The 21,512-nt window shown below is 37.0% G+C and overlaps 1 protein-coding gene across 2 annotated transcripts in view; it reads left to right on the forward strand.

Moving 5' to 3' along the window:
- The first annotated feature begins 1,397 nt into the window (after positions 1 to 1,397).
- Positions 1,398 to 21,512, forward strand: part of LOC112155624 (SPRY domain-containing SOCS box protein 4) — a 37,841-nt gene continuing 17,726 nt past the window's right edge. The window contains exons 1-3 of one of the 2 annotated variants that reach the window (XM_024287349.2): positions 1,400 to 1,650; positions 1,755 to 1,787; positions 18,777 to 19,651. In XM_024287349.2, coding sequence (XP_024143117.1) covers positions 18,943 to 19,651 — 709 coding nt within the window. In that variant the 5' untranslated portion in view covers positions 1,400 to 1,650; positions 1,755 to 1,787; positions 18,777 to 18,942. Of the gene's footprint in view, positions 1,788 to 18,776; positions 19,652 to 21,512 lie in introns of both variants that reach the window. The other variant, XM_036214899.1, reaches the window with a different exon arrangement.

A 21,512-nucleotide genomic window follows, 5' to 3' on the forward strand; every position in this document is an offset into this window, starting at 1 on the left:
CACCATGCAGCCCGAGTCATAAATAAATGTTGTGAAATGTTCAATTTTCACTTTGTGAAATCGGTGACGTCATATCCAGCGTTTAGAAAAACGAAAGAAAAGTAGTGAACATCCTGTCCAAATTACCTTTAAAATTCAAGGCACTACATAGTCCCGCACTGTTTAGTTTTTTAGTAGTTAGGGATTAGGGAGTCATAGGTTAATTGGTGACTCTAAATTGCCCCTAGGTGTGCATGTGTGAGTGACTGGGTGTGTGACTGAGGCCCTGCGACGCACTGGCGACCTGTCTAGGGTGTACCCCGCCTTCGTCCATCAGCAGCCGGGTTAGGCTCCGGCACCCCTGCGACCCCGAAAGGGACAAAGCGGTCAGGTAGATGGATGGATATTTATGACTCCACTGTGTTTTGATGATGGAAATGTGGATCGCTTATTTAAATATTGAATCTAAACACGTTTTTTTGTTCAAAATTGTTTGACCACAATGCATGGTGAGCATCAATGCAGACTAGTCTTTCGCAAAGACTTTTGGGAAAATTCTAGTGCACTCAATTTTGGAATTAGTAGATTCGGACAGCACTAGAAAATGGCGAACACTCTATAAAGTGATTAGGGGAGGAATTTGGACATAGCTTTGGGCTTGGTTAAAAAATTAGTTGGTGAAGGTGAAGAATGAAGACTCATGCATCCAGGTGACATTGAGTCATAGCAACTAGACTTAAAATCAAATACCTTTAAGCTCTAATCCACGAGTACTCATCAGTCATGACAGCGATCTTTGATCAGAAAATGTAATTTTGTTTGATCAAATCCATGAATTAATTTCCTTGTAGAGCAATTTCATGTATTTGTCAGAGTAAAATAACAATTCTGTTTTTCTGTAAAAAATCAAAATTGAATGGATGAAAATGTTTTTTTTCATCTTAAATCACTTGTTTTATAATAATTTGTCTGTAAAATATAATTTATATTTTAAAAAATCATTGAATGGGGTTGAATTGAAAACTGAGTTTGTAATTATGAATGTTTGGTAATTCTTTCAAATGTTATTTTATGCAAAACTGTGCATAGATTTTTACTTTTTTTAAATGTAGCACTCAGGTCGCGATAGTGCTCAGAATAAAACTATGTAAAGCACGAAGAGCCCCCGCCCTGTCTCGTTTTTAAAAAATAAAACTAACCGGAACTCTGTAAATCCTTTCACAATAAAGGCGGGAACGTGTATCCGCTCTAAGGCAAATATTTCTTTAAGCAATATAAAATAAAGCTCCTCATATCACTACCAATTATTTTAAAATATGCAAATTTCTGCATATGTATCATAAGGAAGTTTATTACAAATGTGTAATTTTTTTCAGAAGACTGTTTGTATGTGCACGTCGTGACCGGAAGTGGTGCGTTCATGGCAGCTACCTTGACGGCGGTTACCTTTTCTTGATCCCGGCCGTGCAGCCAATGAGCGGCTGTCGGGGACACACGAACCGTAAAAATATTCACGGAACAGGGTGAAACAAAGGAAGGCAGCCGCTAGTTAGTCGTCAAACGTCCTTTCACTTTTCCCTCCTGCAGCTCGGGCAAATACTCTGATTTTCGACGTTATTCGTAAACCCCCTGAGAAGTACTGAATGTCTCTTCACGTGTGAAATCCGAGCGGTGTGTTTTTCCCAGAAGGCAGAGCAAACTTGTGTAATTTTGCGTCGTGAGAGTTTGCTGTTGTCACATTTTTTCTTATTTTTTTTCTCCCGTGAAACCCTCAGCTTTCCTGGATGTGCTCGTTGGACGTCTGTGTGGTAAGTTTGTTTTCTATTCAGTTCATTTAAATTGCGTAAGAAAAAAGAAACAACTATCAAAAGCAAACGAATGCTGCGTTCACGTGTCGCTTTACGTCAAGGAAAACAGAGACCTCTTCAAACTTTTTCTGGGAAATTGTCGTCAATTTGTCACACAATACGAAGAGAAACGAACACCTTTTTGTTGTTTATATTATGTCATTTCTATACATTAAATGTAAGTGACAAACACACCAAGAAAACACACGGCCTAAAGAAAATAAAGGGATGTTTAAGGAAATATTTTAGCATAAAGAAGGACCATGGCGGGTATGCATTTAGGATGGTCTAACCTGTTAAACAACTGGTGTTGAAGCTTTGAATTTGTTCTAGTTCTAAATATGTGAACTCTTCCTTCAGCTGTTATATGACGGGAGGAAACGATTATATCTACATTAAAATTGTCCGATTATCATAAGTGAACTGGAACTGGACTTAAGGTGGAAGTGGTGCTGGTTTTCATTATTTACAGTCAGCTGCCCTAAAAGAACATAAACATTGACCTGGTACAAAAATCAATGATTCTCAGAATTTATACCCCATAATGAGTTTGTGGGAAGTGCGTCTCTGCATGCACCTGTTTTTAGTTTGCTCTTGTTTTGTTGTAAACGTGGCTTTCCAAGTTTGCATACATTTGAAAACTTTCTAAGGATGTTAGATGGGGGTTCAGAATGAGGTACTTGTAACAAAAAGTACTCTTTCTTTGTTTCTTTTTCTCTTATAGTTTTCTTTCTTTTGAAGGCTAGAGTACCATACTTTACCTCTTACCACACCATCTGGTTGGCCTTGCAGGGCTTTGGCAGGCTACTGACCAGATCAGCCTTTATGAAAGCTAGCTATGGATGGACCATAGCAGATGGAATGATGGAGAACAAGCTTCCTGATGTACAGTGGAGGAAACATGTATTTGATCCCTTGCTGATTTTTTAGGTTTTCCCACCTGATAATACATTTATTTCTAATGGTTAGGTTCATTTGAACAGTGAAAGATAAAAAAGATCAAGAAATTGACTTAAAAAAATGCTTTTAATATGTTTGAATCCTCTTTCCAGAAAAGACTTTGTGGCAAAACCATTCTTAGCAATCACAGAGGTTAGATACTTTTTGGTAGTTGGGCAGATTTCTGCACATATTAAGAGGAATTTGGGTCCACTCTTCATTGTAAATGACTTCTAAATCCTGAAAGTTCCACTCGGATTATCTTTTGATTTTATTTCAAATGGTTCCCAGTGTCTTTAAATTATGATTTATGCTGTTTTTTTTATCCCAAATAAAGAAACCCATGCCGTTTTCTAGCACATAGTTTCTGCAGAGTGGCTGTAGTTCATCAGAAACTCACCTCTTGAGTTGTGGGTGGGACTATTGGTGATGAGTAAGCCTCCCCTGACTTCCCATCATCCCTTTGTTTATACTCTCTTCCATTAGCTTACAGTCTCACATTCCCAACCTAACAATAATGCTGCAACGAAAATGACGAGCAGTATTTGTTACTGCCACTCTCCAGAAACTATGTCCTAGAGAAAAAGTGTAGGCTAAAATGGCATAGTCATTATTAAAATGCCACTAGGAACACTTTTACAATAGATCAGAAGAGGATTGAAGAGGTTATTTAACATAAATAGGTAGCTCAATATTTACTTATATTCTCTATTTGTAGATGAATCATTTACTGTTACTCTGAACTCCTAGTAAATTAATTGATCTTTTATTTTGCTGTTTATGCTTCTTATTAAAAAATACTGTAGCTAAATTCATCCATCCATCTATCCTCCACATCCGCTGTGCAGCCATTCATTGTTATTCCACATATTCATACTTTTAAAACACATCTTGACTGACGTCTAATATTTCAACTATTGATGTGATGTATTCAGTATAAATCACCATGTTCAAACAAGTAACAAAAACAACTTAAAATTCCACTTTAGGACTTAGTAAAAACCAAACCAATGCTGAGAGAAAAAAATAAGGTAGTTCAGTTCCAAATAGTCAACATTTATAAGGCTGAAAGTTCATTTCATTTCAGCTTAGCTCAAATAAACAAAACAAAGAGAAAAAAATCTGTTAAGGGTAATCAACCAAAGGAACAATGCTTTTTGAAATTTAGCTTTTTTATAGTTTTGCACTCCAGTTCAGAGTTTGGTGTTTTGTAACCACTGTAAATATCTGGCGTGAGATCTGGGCTTGTGGGTAGTCTGGGTCTTGACCTGGACCCTATCCTCCGGCCCCATCTCTGTCTGCTGTTGTTAGGTTCTCCAGGAATGGATTGGGGGTCTGGGAATCTCCCCACATTCCTTTTTAGTTTCCATACTCACCTGAGCGTACTCACCTGTGCACCAACACCATTCAGGTGGGCAAGTGAAATAATTTAGATGTTTAAAATGTGTTGTATTTATGTGTATACTAGGGGTGGATTCATTTTGACAACGATTAGATTCATATTATAATTTGTGGTTGTTGATAAACTTCATAGTTTATTTTGATTCATTTTAAATGATCCAATTTGATCTGATTCATTGACTTCAAATGATCTGGAAAATCTTTAACCAAAGCTTAAACCAGTGGGACTCAGAGATAAATACCTGGAACTGAACACTGCAGGGGAAGTTTTCCAGATTCCTTGTATTTTTTCAAGATACTAAATTAAATATGTGTACAAACAAACAAGTAAACAAGAATGAATCTCAAATCCATTCACATAAGTCTCCAATACAAGGCTTTGCATTTTATCTGTTTGCTTGGATAAAGATGGACAGGATGAGTTGAGCCTAATATAAAAAAAGATGACAGCAAAAACAGACAGTTGGTTTGATTTTGATTCAAAGTTCACAGTTCAATTCGAGTTTAATTCAACGCAGTTTTATTAAACAGATTTATTTCTTTGAAATTGGATTTCCAAAGTAATTTCTTCTGTAATGAAAAACAGTTTTCACATTATTAGTGATTTTAGTGAACGGTTGTGGATGTTAATGGTAGCATTATAAATTGATCAGTTCAATTACATAATTAATGTTTTTATCTCCTAAGCTTGCTTTGTCTTGTGCAGGGTCATTGGGATACTGGAACCTGGCCAGCTACAGTTGGGTGATGGTGGGTTACACTAGGGAAGTTCTCCAGTTCATCACAGAGACAGATATGACTTCCTAAAATTAAAACTGCCAGAAAAACAATTTTTCTGATTAAAAATACCAGAATGAAAAAAAAAATATTTTGAACATTGAGTTATAAAAATAATGAATATAATATATATGCGAGAAAATCTTTTTAACGAATAGGTTTGTTTTAACCCTGTCTTTATTTGAAATCTAATTACGATCACTTGAAAAGAATATTCCTAAACTTTATATAATTACTATTCATACTCATTTTTCATTATTTTAGTTAGGCTGCATTTAATTTCAGTCCTAGAATAATATGTGCACTCAATTGTTAGATCTTGTAACTAATGAGATTTGGGTGTAAGATCATGTAGTTGAAGCTCTTGGGTATTACAAATTTGGTTTAGTCAAGTTTAATAAATGAATATGCATTAAAACCAGCTGTATGAAAAACATGTCAGTGGAAATGATTTGTTTTTACATCATTTTGGTATTCACTATAACTGTCCAAGAATCCCATGATGGTTTTATTTTAGGAGCAAATATTTGATATTTACATGTTTGGAAAGAGTTGGGTTCTGTATTTTTATTTGTATTTTATTGAGTGTTTGAGTAAAATTAAGAGACAACCATTATTAGTACACTACAATTGAATTGTTGTCACCATTTTTCTTAGGAACAAGCTACAGGATATTTTTTTTAATCTCTTGATCAAACCAAAAACACTCCTCTTCTACATTAAATCGCCTAAAATTCCAGAAAAACACATACACTTTCATTCTTTAACCACACTAGTTTACACAAACACACATTGAGATGTGTACTAGGAGGCTGTTTCAGCACTTGGGGAACAGCAGTCGGCATGTTTGATGCTGACTCAGTAGAACGTTAATGAAATCCCATTAAGAGCAATCCGTTGTTGACCACGGCCCAGCCGGGGTTTTATGGGACCACAGGTCATTAAAAAAAAGGCCAGCAGCGCTCTGGTGTTTGCACTGTGTAAGGACTGTAATCACTTCAGTGCCTAACACTTAATTGAGCCACTTTAAAATTTGCAGCCACATATTTGAGTTGCTCTCCAAAGCAGTTTAAATGATTGTGTTCAAGTGTGAGTAATTTTAGATTAACAGTTCAAAGAGGAACTTTGGTGCTCTTTGTGTGTTTTCATGCTAAAACAGTTATTTTCTCACTCTTATTTATTTGTTCAGGTTAAACAAACTGCATAACCTGTAAATACCTAATTACTGTATCAGTTTAACAACATTTCCTGCTGGTGTGAAATATATCGGTGGGAAACAACGGGTGATTTTGTGGACTCTTTAAGTGTTGCCATATTACTGATTGGGGTGTAACGATTCATTTCAACAACAATTTGATTCATATCATAATTTGTGGTTGACATTATGATATTCATTGTCAATACTGATTAGTGAATCAGATTGTTCTAAAATAATCTAAAATCAATCCAGAACATCTTTAGTCAAAACTTCCACCATTGTGGCTCAGAGATAAATACCTGGTGCTAGTGCTCGGCGAAATGACGATACACATCGTCTGGGTGATAGAAAGGTTTCTATTGTGCCATTGCCCTTCTATCATTTATAATCTAATTTGATCAATTATTATGCCAAATATCTCATTAAATAACCAGACACAATTGCTTAGGTGTTGCTACGTCAGTGTGGACACAAAAAAATGTATAAAAGTGAAAATAAAGACAAATTTAAAAGAGATTTGTTGCAAAGAAACTCCATCTTGTGGTTTTGCGACATAAAGCTGCTTTAAATTCTTTGATTCTCACTCACGCGGTTTGACGACAGGCTTTATGTTACTTAACACGAGGTCTGAACGATGGACGCACAATTGCTTGAAGTGGTTTCCCTGGGGTTGAAACAGACCAATAAACTGATGCTAGCAGCCCAAAAAGAAGAAGCTCTCTCAGCAAAAGAGAGGGACGTCAGTGGCTTGGTTACACTTTTTATTTGTTCTAAGACTCCTGACAATGAGTAGAAGACAGCAATACATAAGCAATGGAAGGTGGCTATTCCCCCGCCAATGCTAACACAACAAACCTTTATCTCAAGGAAAGCGCTTATCTGAATGCGCTGTGTAACTGTTACCGAAAGTTAATAAATCTTCGAAATAAAGTGTTGTTGAAGCCTTCTGTTTTCAAAGTAAGACTAGTGAGTGTTTCTTTATTTTTCAAAAAATGAGACTGAAATTCTGCTCACTGACTTAAGTTCTGAAAGAAAAAAAAAGAGCTTTAACATCGGAGCTTTAGCTCCAGTGTTTATATTGTTTTAGTTATAACTCTTTAACAGTTGATGCAATTGACGTAATTCTAGCCGAATCTTCTGCAAAAATTTGTTTTTCTACTTAGAAACATGAAACTGTTGTCCACTTTAAACATGTTTTTCACAGAAAGTATTTTTTCACAAATTCAGTTTAAATGCTTTAGATTTTTGGTACAAATGTGAAGGCTGCTGTACATCAGCCACATCTGTTCTCATTTGATTTATTCTACTGCACTAAAATGTTTGTCTCTCAATTGTGACTAATCGGTTTTCTGTTACTTTAAGTTGTCCAAAAAATAAGCTATGACATTTTTTTTAGATAATAGCTGAAAATATACTTTATTGATTTATATCGTGATATATATCGTTATCATGAAATAAAATGTTTTATATCATGAAATATAATTTTTCCATATCAAAACGGCATTACCTTGTATTGAACAGTGCAGGTGAAGTTTTACAGATTCCTTGTATTTCTGACAAGTAAATAGTATGTAAATTATGTGTACAGACAAACAAACGAGTTAATATCAAATCCATTTACTGCTATTACCAAACATTTTACAATATTAGAAGATTATAACACACTGTATGGCCACTTCTTTGTAAAATTCAATGTGATGTCACTTGGTCGTTTTTATGTTCTAGTAAAGTAAACCTACCATGTCCCAATCAAAATGGCATTTTCCAATGTAGATTTTAATCTATTTATTTAACTTTGAAATGATTTCACAACGACACACAGTATTCCTCCCTTATTCACAGGGGTTAGTGCCTTGAGGATCCGCTAATATGCCAAAAATACGTGAATACAGAGAACCCCCACACCCCTGCGGCCGAAATGTCTGCTACCGATCCATACTCATCAAGAATACTTCTGATCATGCTTTGTAAAACTTTTACTAAAAAACATTGGAGTATTGCTCAACATAAAGAGTTTTTGTTTAATTCCGATCAAAAGACTGTATCGTAGTGACAGCGTACGTTATGACGCAGATGAGGAGTGTCTCTCTGCACCTTAAAATCAAGAGCGCGCACTTCCTCATTCATCAAATAATAAACACCTGCTCTGGATGATAATTATCTTCCGTGATTATCTTCTTACGCATATCAGGATTGTTTTTGTTTGCTTTTGAGTCAGCTGATGCCGTTTCTCCATGCAGGGGGCATGTAGAGGAAGGGGTGCTCCTCTCTACATGCCCCTGCATGCTCGTCCGTGCCCCCCCCCCACGCGCTCCAGAAGGGACTGCTCTGCGCTCAGCTGTCCGGAGATATACCTCAGTAGTGCAGCACCTCCTTCAAATGCAAACATTTCATTCAAGGGTCTTGAATTGTCAGAGATTTTGTGACGAACAGGAGTCATGTCACTGAAAAAAATCTGTGAATATGTGAAACCGCGAATATGCAGGGGAACAGTTTAGGTCGATTCAATTAACGGCTTGCCTCAGACGGATGGATCTGGTTGGATTATAGGAATATAAATCAATTTAGTTAATTAATTATTACACCTCTAATAACAGAAGTATCTCTGCATAAATACAGAGCAGTGCCATTGACTTCAGACCAATGCTTACTGAGCGAAACATATGACATCTGTTCGCTTTTTTCTTGTTTTCCCATTTTGACCACAGTCCTTTACTATTCCCCCCGGCAGAATGTGTTGATGTGACTGAAAAAAGAAAGAGTTACTCCACATTCGACGCCCTTGCCTGCTGCTAACTGGATTCTCATAGAGCTCTTCAGCAGATGATGGATGCTCCTCCCTGTGGAGAATGCTAAATAGAGATAGAGGGAGACAAGTTACTGGGGTAGTTTATCTTTCACATCTGAGAAGGATGTGGTATAAAGCGCTCCTCCTGGAAGAAGTTTCCACCCACATGTTTCTATACTTGTACACTGAAGGTTTGCCTTTTTTTCTGCTGCACCGAGCTGCTCTGAATGAAGATTATTCTTGACAGCAATTTTCTGTTTATTCCCCAAATGCTCTTTGTACCAGATGCATGATCCAGTGATGTCCAAACTCGAGGGAAGCAACACAGATATTCCATTGAGATATTTTTAAGCGACTCAACTTGCATGGGTACAACAGCGGACGATAAAAGAATTTGACTATCTTATCTAATGTACAACGTATCCAATTCTGTCCCCTCCATTTTCCTGTCAAAACAATCTTGCATGCAAATCGGCTTTCCCAGACCAAAAGGGTCAGCGTGAGGGCAGACTCGGCATAGACACAACCACAGTGAATCATCTTACCTCAGACGACCCGCCATGCACGGAATCTGTTTCGGTGCTAAAATTTAGCCTGACGTGTAAGCCTGTGGTGTCACACGGATAAGCTGGAACTGGAGCAAGGCATATTTGATAGTGTTATGTGTATCAAACCTTACACTTGATTGATTGAAAATATTTACTCCTTTTTTGAAATACTAAAATAAACTCGTAAAAGAATGTTCTGCATTGATGTATACTTGTTTACAGTGCTTTTCTACCTTCATTAACATCTGAAGCACTTTACAGTAGTGTTGGGCGATATGGAAAAAATTGTATATTGCAATATAAATTATTTTTATATCAAATAATTCATATCACGATATACTGAAATAAAGTGTATTTTCAGTTTTTCTTTGAAAAAAGTGAACAAAAATGCCATCACTTACTTTTCTCTGACTTTATTTTTTCAAGCAACATGCACCTGAATTGTCACAAATAGAACATTTTTTAAAGTGCTCAAAGGATTTTTTTTTTTTTTAAAGTTCAGCCATAAAAATAAAAGAAGAGAAATATGATATACTCTGTGTCAGTGCCAAGTGTCGTGCTTGAGGACAGTTTGACATATGAGCAGACTAGACAGGAACTGAACAGGCAACCTTCAGTTTAGAGGTTAATCGCTCTACTTCTTCACCACAGCTAGCCCACTGATTCTGTTGACTGATGTCCATTGTTTATTGGCATGCTTTAGTCCACACACAAAATGCATATCTAATTTTTCTTCAAACCTCAGAAATTATTAGAATGGTTCCTTGTTTATCATGGGTTTTATGCTCTAAAAATAACGTGCATTTAAGGAAATCAGCAAAGAAGTCAAAGTTGAACTATTGTTATAGATGTTTTAATGCTGTTAAACGCCTCACAACACATTCTATACACTTTTCTCTGTCCAACATGGACATTTAGATAGTCTTGTTTCTTGTTTAAATTGTCAAAGTTCAAACCTTCATGGAAAAATAAGTCTAGTATTACAGATTAAAAAAAGATCTGCTTGTAACTGAAGATTTATGTAGCTCTGGCAAGCTGAACAAGTTCTGTACAAGAGACATGGCACAGAGAAGATCGATTGACTATGGCCTACAGCCAAGCAGGACACAGAATGCAATACCAAGAGGAAAAAAAGAAGCAAAATTACACTTAAAAAAAATCTGTAAAACAGACTATTAAATGTGAACTGCGATTTACTGTGGGAGTTCTGTACATATAATACACATATATTTGGGAACCACGATTTAAAGTCTTTTCTTCATCTTACAACAAAAGCACAATAATCTTCTCACTAAAAACACTAGAGACCCTATTGAAACTTGCAAATGTAGAAAAACTCGATACAAACCGGAAACTAATGAAGTAAATGATAAAAATATCTTAGGAATTACAATAAATTATGTAACTGTAGAGAAAAACTAAAATCTTCATACTGTCTGTTGATTATCAAGCTTTTTCTCAAAGGATATGATCAGATGACCAAATTTTGTTTGACAAATGTTTAACTATCAGAAAAAGTTATCTGCTGATGCTTTGAATTTTGCTCGAAGTTTCACAAGAAGGAAACCCTTTGCTATTTTGGCGGTTTGGCCTGTTTATGAAATGCCCGTGCATAGTTGATATGGTTAAGTCTTTCAAAAACTTTTAGCTACATATTTTATTTGGCCTTTTTTAATTCATTTAGTTCTAGAATTTTTTTTTGCTTTAAATCTCTCGTATGTGTAGTTTTAGTATTTTACTCAAGTTGTAAAAATGTTTTACATGCTCATTTTTACTCTTATTTGTAATTTTATATATGTACATAGTGCTATAGAAATAAAGTTTTACCCACTTACTTGAGTCATTGACATTGTGAATTAAAAAATATGCAATAAAAGTAGTTATCCTTGCTTAACCATTTCTCAAGGTTCAAATTTGAGCATTTTTTTCATACTAGAATTAGTTTGCGCGTACCTCTAGTTGTAAGAAACAAATTGGGTTGTTGGTAATATTTTACCCGACAAGCTTAGCACTGAGATAACTGCTTGTTGTAACCCTTCCGCTCTCCTTGGCTTGTTTACATCAAAAGTGGGGTCATCTGGACCCCAGAAGACAGTGCAGTGAACTTTTTTTTATAATTGATTTTTGAGTTTCACTAATGTCCATGGCAGATATAAAATCCTATCCACCTTTGTCCCCATTTGTCATGGAAGGAATCACACATCAATATGTGAGTGGAGTCATCTGGACCCCAAAGAGAGTGGAAGGGTTTTAATGGGTGCTTGAACATTTTCAGGATCGAGGGACTTGGTGCTCTACATACATAAACAAAACAAATTGTTTTTTTTTGTTTTTTTTTTGTGCTTTTTTTCACACATACCTCTTTGACCTCTTTTTACAATGCTAATGAACCTCTCCTCAAATCTGTGGTCCAGCTCTCAGCTTCCTGGATGTTGTATCAGGTGATGCTGATGTAGTAATGTCAGTTGTCATTTGTCTTTGTGGTTCTTGCATCTGATTTCCTGTCTGCTTCATTTGCCTTGTCCGGGCTGATGAGGCTGTATATTTTTGCATGTGTTTTGAGCAGTGTGGGTAGTCTCTTGAAGTGAGACATGTGGCTCCACACACACTTAGTGGAGTGTCAATTGTTTTAAACCTGTTTTGATTTTATTCTGTCTTTACTCACAGAAAAGATTGCCTTATTGAATGACATTGTTTACTTTATTTGTTGAAATTAAGTTGTAAAAAGAATATTGCTGATGATTCTCATTTATCCAGGTGACATCATGAAGTCGGGTCAAGACAACAGGAATCATTGCCTTCTCTTATTCCCCACTTATCTTAGTAGCTTCTTTAGCTCTGAGAAATATTTGTTACAAAGCGCCAGTGTGTTAGTCCAACATCACTTAAACAGAATATGTTTTTCAAATTTTAAATTACTTGTTTAAAAGAAAGCATTTATCATCAAATCTAAACTCCAAAAGTTTTGTATGTGACCTGAACCGTACATGCACAGCGTTTCATCATTTATCGTGGGGGTTTCTAAAAATGATCTGTGATCAGGGAAATTTGCAAAGTAGGATTATAAATGTTTTAAGATTGCAAAGTACCACAATACTCCTTTTATATACTTTTCTCAGACATCAATATTTTCACAATTTTCTCTCTTCTTTAAGCACTCTTAAAGTTCAAACCTTCATTTAAAAATTGACTTGGTTATAGAATAAAATTTTAAAAAAGATCTGCACAGACAAAATGTCAGCAGCCAATCAGTACACAGAGCACAGTGCGCCGTTAAACGAAAAAAATAATGCAATTACACTGAAAAAAATCTCCAAAACAGTGAAAGATGAACCGCAATAAAGAGAGGAAACACTGTGGACACAAATAATATTAATGCTTCAGTCACCTTGGTCTAACAATGGCTTTGCTGATGGTATTGAACAAGATATTGTAATGTAATGTTCATTAAAGGTACACTTCAACCATGAGAGACAGAATGAAAAAAAAAATAATCTACAGGTTTGTGTGACTTCCATTAACAGACAGTATCCTTGCATGATGAACCCCAAAAAGTGGGACCAAAAAAAATATTAGTCACAGCAAACCATTTGAGGGGAATCGGAAGACTTTCTCAGTCTATGAACCACAAGAACTGTACGCCAGAAATGAAAGACTTTGGAAAATTAGAGAAAATGTTGGAAAGATCTAGGTATTGTTAAAATTAGGTCACCCTACCTATTTGTGCTCAGCAGAAACAAAACAAGCTCAAAATTGCTAACTGTGACCACTAGAAATAAATTAAATTAGATTTGGAAAGTCTCGCTGTGTCATGGAAAGCATGTCATTTTTATCACATTTTTTGTCTCTCATTCTTTGGCTCTTCCTTTGTCCCAGTTTGTGCTAAAGAAGACAAATCAGAAATAGCCGGCTAGCAAGAAATGTATAAAATGTAAAAAAAATGGAAAACAATAGAAATTGAAAAATTATAAAAGTATAAAATATGATTATTTAACAAATGATGGATTTTGGGTGACAACCATAGTTGGTTGTACATTTTTTGTGAATTGTCAATCTTTAAAAGACACTGTTATCGTACTTATATGAACTGCAAAGGTTTGAAATAAAAAGGCAATATGAATACATCTGTTCCCTGGAGAGTTGTAATAAGATTTGGAAACCTCAAGTTGCACTGTGAGAGACTAAATTTGCTACAGATTTCATTGTTGCAACTGCTCCATGTTCCTTCAAAGCTGCTATTCAGACAGCTGCGGGCCCATGCCAGAGTTAAATCATCAACAGGATTTAGGTAAATCTCTCACTGCCAAGATGCTGACTCAATTTTATTTCACAAGTTCTCAAATTGATTCCGTTTACAATCCTACACAATTCGGTTAAACATTGATATGTTTTTACAAATTCCATTGCAAATCTCTTTCTTGTATCTATACTCGGCAGCAATTCACTTTACATTATCCAGACTTCAGTAACAAGACAAATTACATGGTATAATTTAGAGTCAGGCACAATGGCTACTGTAATGGAACTTGAGGACTTGCTCTCCCTGCAGGTTCCGTCTTGGACGGGTGAGTGCGCATTGTCCGCTCAGCAGCTTTAGAAGCATCCATCAATCTGGACGAGTGTGTGTTTGTTTGTGTGTCCAAGCAGCCTTTTTTTCCTTAGAGAGGCACAGTCAGCGTGCTGTGTAAGGGTGGGTGGCGTTGCACTGTTTGGGTTAAGTCTTTGAGTGTGCTCCTTGCTAAGCCCCTCCCCCTGTTTCCCTCTTTTCCATCTTTACTTTTAGCAGCTGTTTCTGGTGTCTTTGCTGGGAACTGGAGCCAGTGTGTTTTCCCCAGCTTCACGTCACTAACAGGAACTTAGCCACATATACGAATGCACCGTTTTTTTCGTTTTTTTCTTGACTGTCTGCCATGCTCCACACTTATCTGCCTGCTGACTGTTCTGGCCTCCTTTTGGACAACAAACTGAGGAGTGACTATTCCCACTTTGCTGCTTGGCTGCTGTGATTTTGTTAACGTTGCCATGTGAGAACCGCCTGACTTTTCATGGAAATGCTTTAGTGGTAAGTTGGCCTTTCCTGCCACAGAGGCTACTTCTGTCTCTTGACCCCCCTCCCTGAATCTTTGGCAAAACTTTTTCCTTCCTTCTAGACCAGCCTCAGAAGTCTTATTGATTACAGTATGTGTTATCAGTGTTTTCGTGTTATGGAGAGTCTTTGAATTAGCTGTTAAAAGTGTTTTAATGTGTTAAATCCATGTTGGAGTTTCCCAAATTAATATTTCTTTTTCTAAAAGTAACAATTTCTAAACCTCTGAGCTTTGCTTTTGAAACAGTGATTGCATACATTTGATTCTTGATCAAGCTCCTGGTGAGCTTGATTCTTAGTCACTGTAGTTTATTTTACACAAAATTGGAAGGAAAACTGTTGTTAATGTTTCAGTTTCATAATAATGTCACTTTTCTTGAGAAATTCAGCCAAAAAGGGGAGATGTTTAAGCTGTGTCTACGCTAATGCTTTGATATTTGGGAGTTATAAATGGTCATTGACTGTATAAGAAAACTGGACACAGTGACTCCTCCCCCCTCGCATTCCAAATAGGAGGTACCTGCTGGCTCCAATAAGCCAATATCCCATAGACTTCTATAGAGAAATAAACAACTATCAATCAGTCATTTTATTTGTCAAAATAACCATTCTCTCTCTCTCTTTTTTTAACATCTTCTTGTTAATCCGAATTCTTTTCATTATATTTTGTCTTTATCGCAACTTATTCAAGTTATAAACTGACCAATCAGATATCTTAGTAAAAGCTTCTGGTGCCCACTGGCCCCCACCTCCAACATTTGAGTGTTTATTGTTAGGGGTGTGGACTTCTAAAAAGCTCACTCCTGATTGGTGACATTAGTTACCATAGAAACATTGATTCAGACTGACTTGGACCAACCACATACTAATCTTGTCTGACTCTGAATGGCACTGTCCATATCACGGAAAAACTGTGACTGAATTGACTTCATTTTGCTGGAGCCAGAGGTTTTCTATGACTGAGGTCAAACTTGCTTGGTCTAGTTTACTTATACAGTCAATGACCAGAACACAAAAGTCAACAACAAAATATTTTTAACAAAGTGCTTCTAAGAACATCATTTAGGAATACTAGGCATTTTGCCCACAAATGGCAGTAATATTATTTAAATCAGGTCAACATAAGCAGGAATGCAGAATGTTGGGACTGACACGAGTGTGTAGGACCTTGCTGTTCCTCTCTGTACTGTTGTGATGCTGTAATAACATGTGACTTAATCCATGATGTACAAAGGACTGCAGGGATTAGAGGTCCACTAGTGCATCAGATATGCAAGGAAGATAAACCAAAGAGGGGAAAAATGATCAAATAAGTAGAAAAGAAATCACAAGATAAGGTGTGTCACGGATCAAGGTTTAGCTCAACTGGTTAAGCAGGTGCACCGTGTGTGGGAGTAAATGCAGCCGTTGGAGGTTTAATTCCCTCCTTGTAAACCTTTGCCCATTGTCATGCCCCTCTGTCTCTGCTCTGCTACTAAGTTAGAGTAAAAAAAAGCCTCTAAAACACAGAAAACACCACTAATTCAGTGCATCATTGGACTAATTTGTTAATTGTTCTATTCATTTTAAACATTATGATTGAACATAGCCACCTTTGAGATTTTCAAATCAAGTGTAAGATGATGATTTCTTTGGACAAGGTTTTTTTGGCACCAACTTTGGTTATGCACTCATTTCAGCCTAGACTTGAATGGAGACACCAATCTACACTGATAAATTGTTGTGTGCATTGCACATTCAAACATTTAGGCTGTGAAGTAGGGCTAGGTTGATAAAATTAATTAATTGATTTGAGTTGAGTTAAACTTAACAGATCAATAATCGATCCATAAAAACAAAGATTCATGTAGCACAAAAAGCTAAAGTCTGCTAGCTTAATGCTGACATTTAATGGAATTTCCCATAGGACGACTAATGCAAATTCTTGGTCGACCTAACCATACATTACTGACTAAATGAACATCTTTATAAACTCACAGACAGGAATTTTCCAAACTCTTGTAAGGAAATATTTTTTAAAGTAACCATTTGTGGTCTAAAGCACAGTTTTTTTGCTCATTCTTTCTTCTTCTGGAATAAGGTGTAATGCTATAGCGAGATCGCCACCTAGTGTCCAAACTGAACCTCCCTCCAGGAGAAGCAGAACAATGTTTATAATGTTAATGATCTGAACATTTTTGCTTATTCTTTAGAGAATCATGTAACACTGTATGATATTAACAATCTCATTATTTCACTAATAACTTTTACAGTATGTGAACTGTATCAGATTAATATAAATATATTCAAAGACTTATAGTAGATTATTAATGTATTTCCAAAAAAATGTGTAAACTCAAAATCTCATTTAAATTGAGCGGATCGAAAGAATAATAAAAAAGATCGGAATCAAATTGATCCAGGCTCTTGTGAATCGAATTGTTTCTTATTATTGATACGCAGCTCCACTGTGAAGTGTCTTGGTCAGGCTTGATTTCAGTTTTTATACAGTACCTGCTCCATACGGGGTTGTCGAATGGGACAGGTAAATGCACAGGCATGAACAGTCTGTGAGATCTCATCGGAAAGTACAATTTATTCCTTCAGTTATTGCTTCTGGTGTATTACGCTTCAGTATATCCATTACTAAGCCATTGTAAAAAGCGTGTATTCCTATCACAGATGAATGTCAGTTTTTAACGTTAAAGACATTTGTATGTTGAGGTTTGTGCTCCATTAGTCTCTGCATTAGTATTTCACTTTAGCATACCCTAAGGCACTGTATGCAAGTGCATGAGTGTGTTTATGTTTGAGTTATTTCACGCTACCACCACATTCTTTCACTGGCCCAAGATAGCATGTTTAGGTTGTCTATTCAGGTTCAATGGGCACATACAATGCCAGTTTTCCTTTTGTATTCATCAGTGTTTTCCTGGAATTGGTGAGAGTTTTTGGAACCATTTTGATGAGTTTTGAAGCCGTTGAAGACCTTGTTGGCTTTTAGTAGTTGTATTTCTGTTTCATACTGCTCGTGATTAAAATAACAGTCAAACACATTTGATGTGTTTGGAACTTCTTTTTGTGTGTTTCCTCCATTTCCTGTCTTGACACCTTTTCCCATCCGTTTTTTTATCTGTCTGTCATCCCCCTTCGTGTTTTCTTACCTCAACGTCTCATAGCGATCACTTCTAACAAACTGTGAGTTTCTAAAAGCAGCTTTGCTTCAATCTTTTGCCACCCCCTTTAACCTCAAAGCAGCACATTTTTGTTATGGTGTGACTTGCATTAACAGACAAAATTGGTTTCCTTGCTCTTTGTTCTGCAGAGGTGTAAAGCCTGTACAATGTTGCTGTATTTTCTTGTAGTCATTGGTCATTGTCCTCTGGACTTTATCATTTTTATCAACTTGAATGCATTGTTGCCAACTTTTCTTTTCTCTTGCCTTCATTACTATTGTATTGAGCCTAAAATGTGGGTTTTGTTGTACTGCATTGGTAGTTTGCACAAGTCACAGCAGAAAACTCTAAAAGAGTAGAAAATGCTACATCCAGTATTAAAGGACTGCTTATCAAACCATTAAATAAATAGAATTTTCGTCTCTTGTCAGTCATAGTATCCAGTCATGGCTGGGTTCTTGGTAAAAAGCTTTTCTCTAGAGTAGTGCTGTCACAAATTATTAATTTAATAATAGACTAATTATCGATTATTTCTTCAGATTAGTCGACTAATCAGGTTTTGCGCAAAGTGGAAGTAAAGCTCACACCTTACCATCATTAGCTTTAAACTAAATAAAAAATGAAGTCAAATAAGATGATAGTTTATTAAACTTTAAATGAATCGTGGAGCCTCTATCCTTCATTAGTTTCTGGTATTAAAACAAGATTAAATCAAATGAAGTCGGCATCTGAAACAAGGATCTATTTTTCACAAAATAAAAAGTTTTGGTCTCACTGACTTAAATATAATACACTCTGACTGAATGATTTAAAGTAATGACTAATTTACTATTAAATTAGTCATCGACTATTTTAATATTCGATTAGTCGTTGATTAGTCGACTAATCGTGGTAGCCCTAGAGGTTAAGTGGTGCAAAAATTGTTGCAAGAAAGTCTTTGATAAGAATATCTTGAAACATGTTTTTGGTCTTATTTAAAAATGAGCATTTTAGATATAACAAGTCAGTTCCAAAGTATCAGTTAAAGTTTCCTTTTTGCCTTTTTGTGTGTTTTTCAGGACTGAGGTTTCGTCTGGCTGAAAACGGTGTGTCCTAACACTTCCTTACACTGGACATGGAATTGCTATAGAGCCCATGAGGTAGCGTTGGGACCACCTGGCTCCTCATTGCCACCCCCGGCTTTAGCCTTTTCCTCTGCCCTTCCTCTTTTGGACTCTCTAAGTCATGGGCCAGAAGATCTCAGGGAGCATCAAGTCAGTTGATGTGCGTGGGGAACCTCCATACCACCCGGTCCGACATGAACTACAGGGTCCAGATTTTTGTCGGCCACCGCGGCTAGACTTATTGCTGGACATGCCACCAGCCAGCCCCGAGACCCAACTACGCCACGCTTGGAATCCCGACGACAGATCCCTTAATGTCTTTGTCAAAGAAGACGACAAGCTAACGTTTCATCGACACCCTGTAGCACAAAGTACAGACTGTATCAGAGGTAGGGTAGGCTACACTAGGGGTCTCCATGTATGGAGGATTCACTGGCCAGCCAGACAAAGAGGCACCCATGCTGTGGTGGGGGTGGCCACAGCTGAAGCACCTTTACATTCGGTAGGGTACACGGCTCTGGTGGGCTCAGACTCGGAGTCTTGGGGCTGGGACCTGGGCCGGAACAGACTTTATCATGACGGAAAGAACAGACCTGTTTCTTCATCTGCCCCCGCTTATCCAAGTTTCCTTGAGCCAGACGAGTCATTTGTTCTCCCAGACTGTCTAACGGTGATATTGGACATGGATGAAGGGACGCTAAGCTTCATGGTTGATGGACAGTACCTCGGAGTGGCTTTTCGGGGACTGAAAGGCAAAAGACTGTACCCCATTGTCAGTGCGGTGTGGGGGCACTGTGAAGTCTCGATACGCTACGTCAACGGACTCGACCGTAAGTACACAAGTACTCCCATCATCAACAGTGACAGAGCTGAATTTAGTAAGCTATTATAAGGGATTTAGTAAAAGTAGATTCAAGTATAAATGTTAAATGGTAAGGGTGTAACGGGTAATCCATGGTCAAATCAGTAGCTACACTTCGGGTCACAGGTGTACCGTGGATCTCCGCCCTCCTCTTCCCCCCCCGCAGCCACTGCCTTCCTTATGAGCGCATTATTAAAATCAATTTTGTCCAGACCGAATGCAATTTGCATCAAATTTATGTACTGCTCACCGTCTTTATTTTAACATGCGTCAAAGTTGCTGATTGACAGTTGTCCAATACTTGAAGCTTCCGCCACGTGTGGGAGGAGCTTCCGTCAAAAACCTTTCTCAAACTTGTCATGGAGGACACAAATACTGCGATTGGGTTTATTTATTTTGAAGAGCTGAATACAAGCATCGGTGCACGTCTCCGTATCCGGGTTCAGATCTCCCTGTGAGGGACATTACACAAAAAAAATCAAATCACTGCTTTGGCAGTGATACCCATCACTAGAAGAAAAGTGCTTAAAAGTGCGTATTTAAAGAACTCTCACATGGTTGGTCGTGATTTGATTTTGAAATGTATTCCCTTAGATCAGGGGTCTGCAACCTGCAGCTCCAGATCCACATGTGTCTCTTTTATCTCTCCATGGTGGCTCCTTGGTCAAACATGAAATAAGTCATAGAGACTGCTGACCCAGCCATGTCGATCGTCACAGTCAGCAGCTCCTGATAATGGCTGTCTAACCAAAACTACCTAAAGAAAACAAATAAACAAAGCCCAAAACCTAAGACCACCAAGATCCAACCCCAAACTAAAATAACAAAACCCAGCAGTGTAAGACTGCTGAGGACAAAGAGGGGAAAAAGAACAAAAATGAATAAATAAATAAAGAAAGAAATAAATAAAAGAAAAATAAAATGGCATTTTTTTAAAAATAGGGATTACTTAATATTTATTCAATTCAGATTAGTTAAATGTATAAATTGATTGAGGTTCACATAGATGATAAACTGTGTAGGTTTTTAAATACCTGTTGACCTGAAGACGTCTTGTTTGATCAACTCTACCTCCAGAATTAAAAGGTTTTATATGCAAAGAAAAACCTTGGTAAAAAGTTTGAACTTTTATGAGTTAAAAGCACATATTATCTTATGCTGCACAACATTGGCTACTAGCTGCCCAGAGCTGCACTGAGATGATCATGTCTGGCACAGAGCATTATCTAAACTGCCTTCTTGGTTTGTTCATCTTGTTGAAGTTTTTTGTTTTTGTCTACAATGTTGATAAAATATTGACTGTAGCTTGTTTAGTACAAACTTGCGAGCTTGTTGAACATCGTCGCTGCTTTGAAAACAGGAAAAAGCCATACGCCCCTCTTCTTCCTTTTTGCACTTGTCCTTTGTCAATTTGACTTGTTCCCCTGGTGTGGAGAGTCCTTGGTTTAGTGACGGGCAAATGGTATATTTTGATCTACAACCAAGTTCATCCAGCAGATTTGAGACAGACAGCAGTTCTCTCCTCTGTTCCTTTTGTGAAAATCTGTTGTTTTTGCTCTGTAATAAATGGATAATTTTTATGTAAGAAGCTGCTGTTCTGTAGACTAATATCCTCTACAATAATTCATCCATAGAAGAATACCAGCTGATTGGATGTCGTGATTAATAAAAAAAACAAAAACGTTTCTGCCAATAATTTTCTCTTTTTTCCCATCAGGATAGTAGATTGATGGGTGGGACATTGTCAGTATTTCATTGGAACTAGGGGTGGGCGATATGATGATATAAAACCGTCTTACAATCTCCAAAGCTGACGATGTATCATTTTT

The sequence above is a fragment of the Oryzias melastigma genome, linkage group LG13 (assembly GCF_002922805.2).
Source record: "Oryzias melastigma strain HK-1 linkage group LG13, ASM292280v2, whole genome shotgun sequence".
Lineage (NCBI taxonomy): Eukaryota > Metazoa > Chordata > Actinopteri > Beloniformes > Adrianichthyidae > Oryzias > Oryzias melastigma.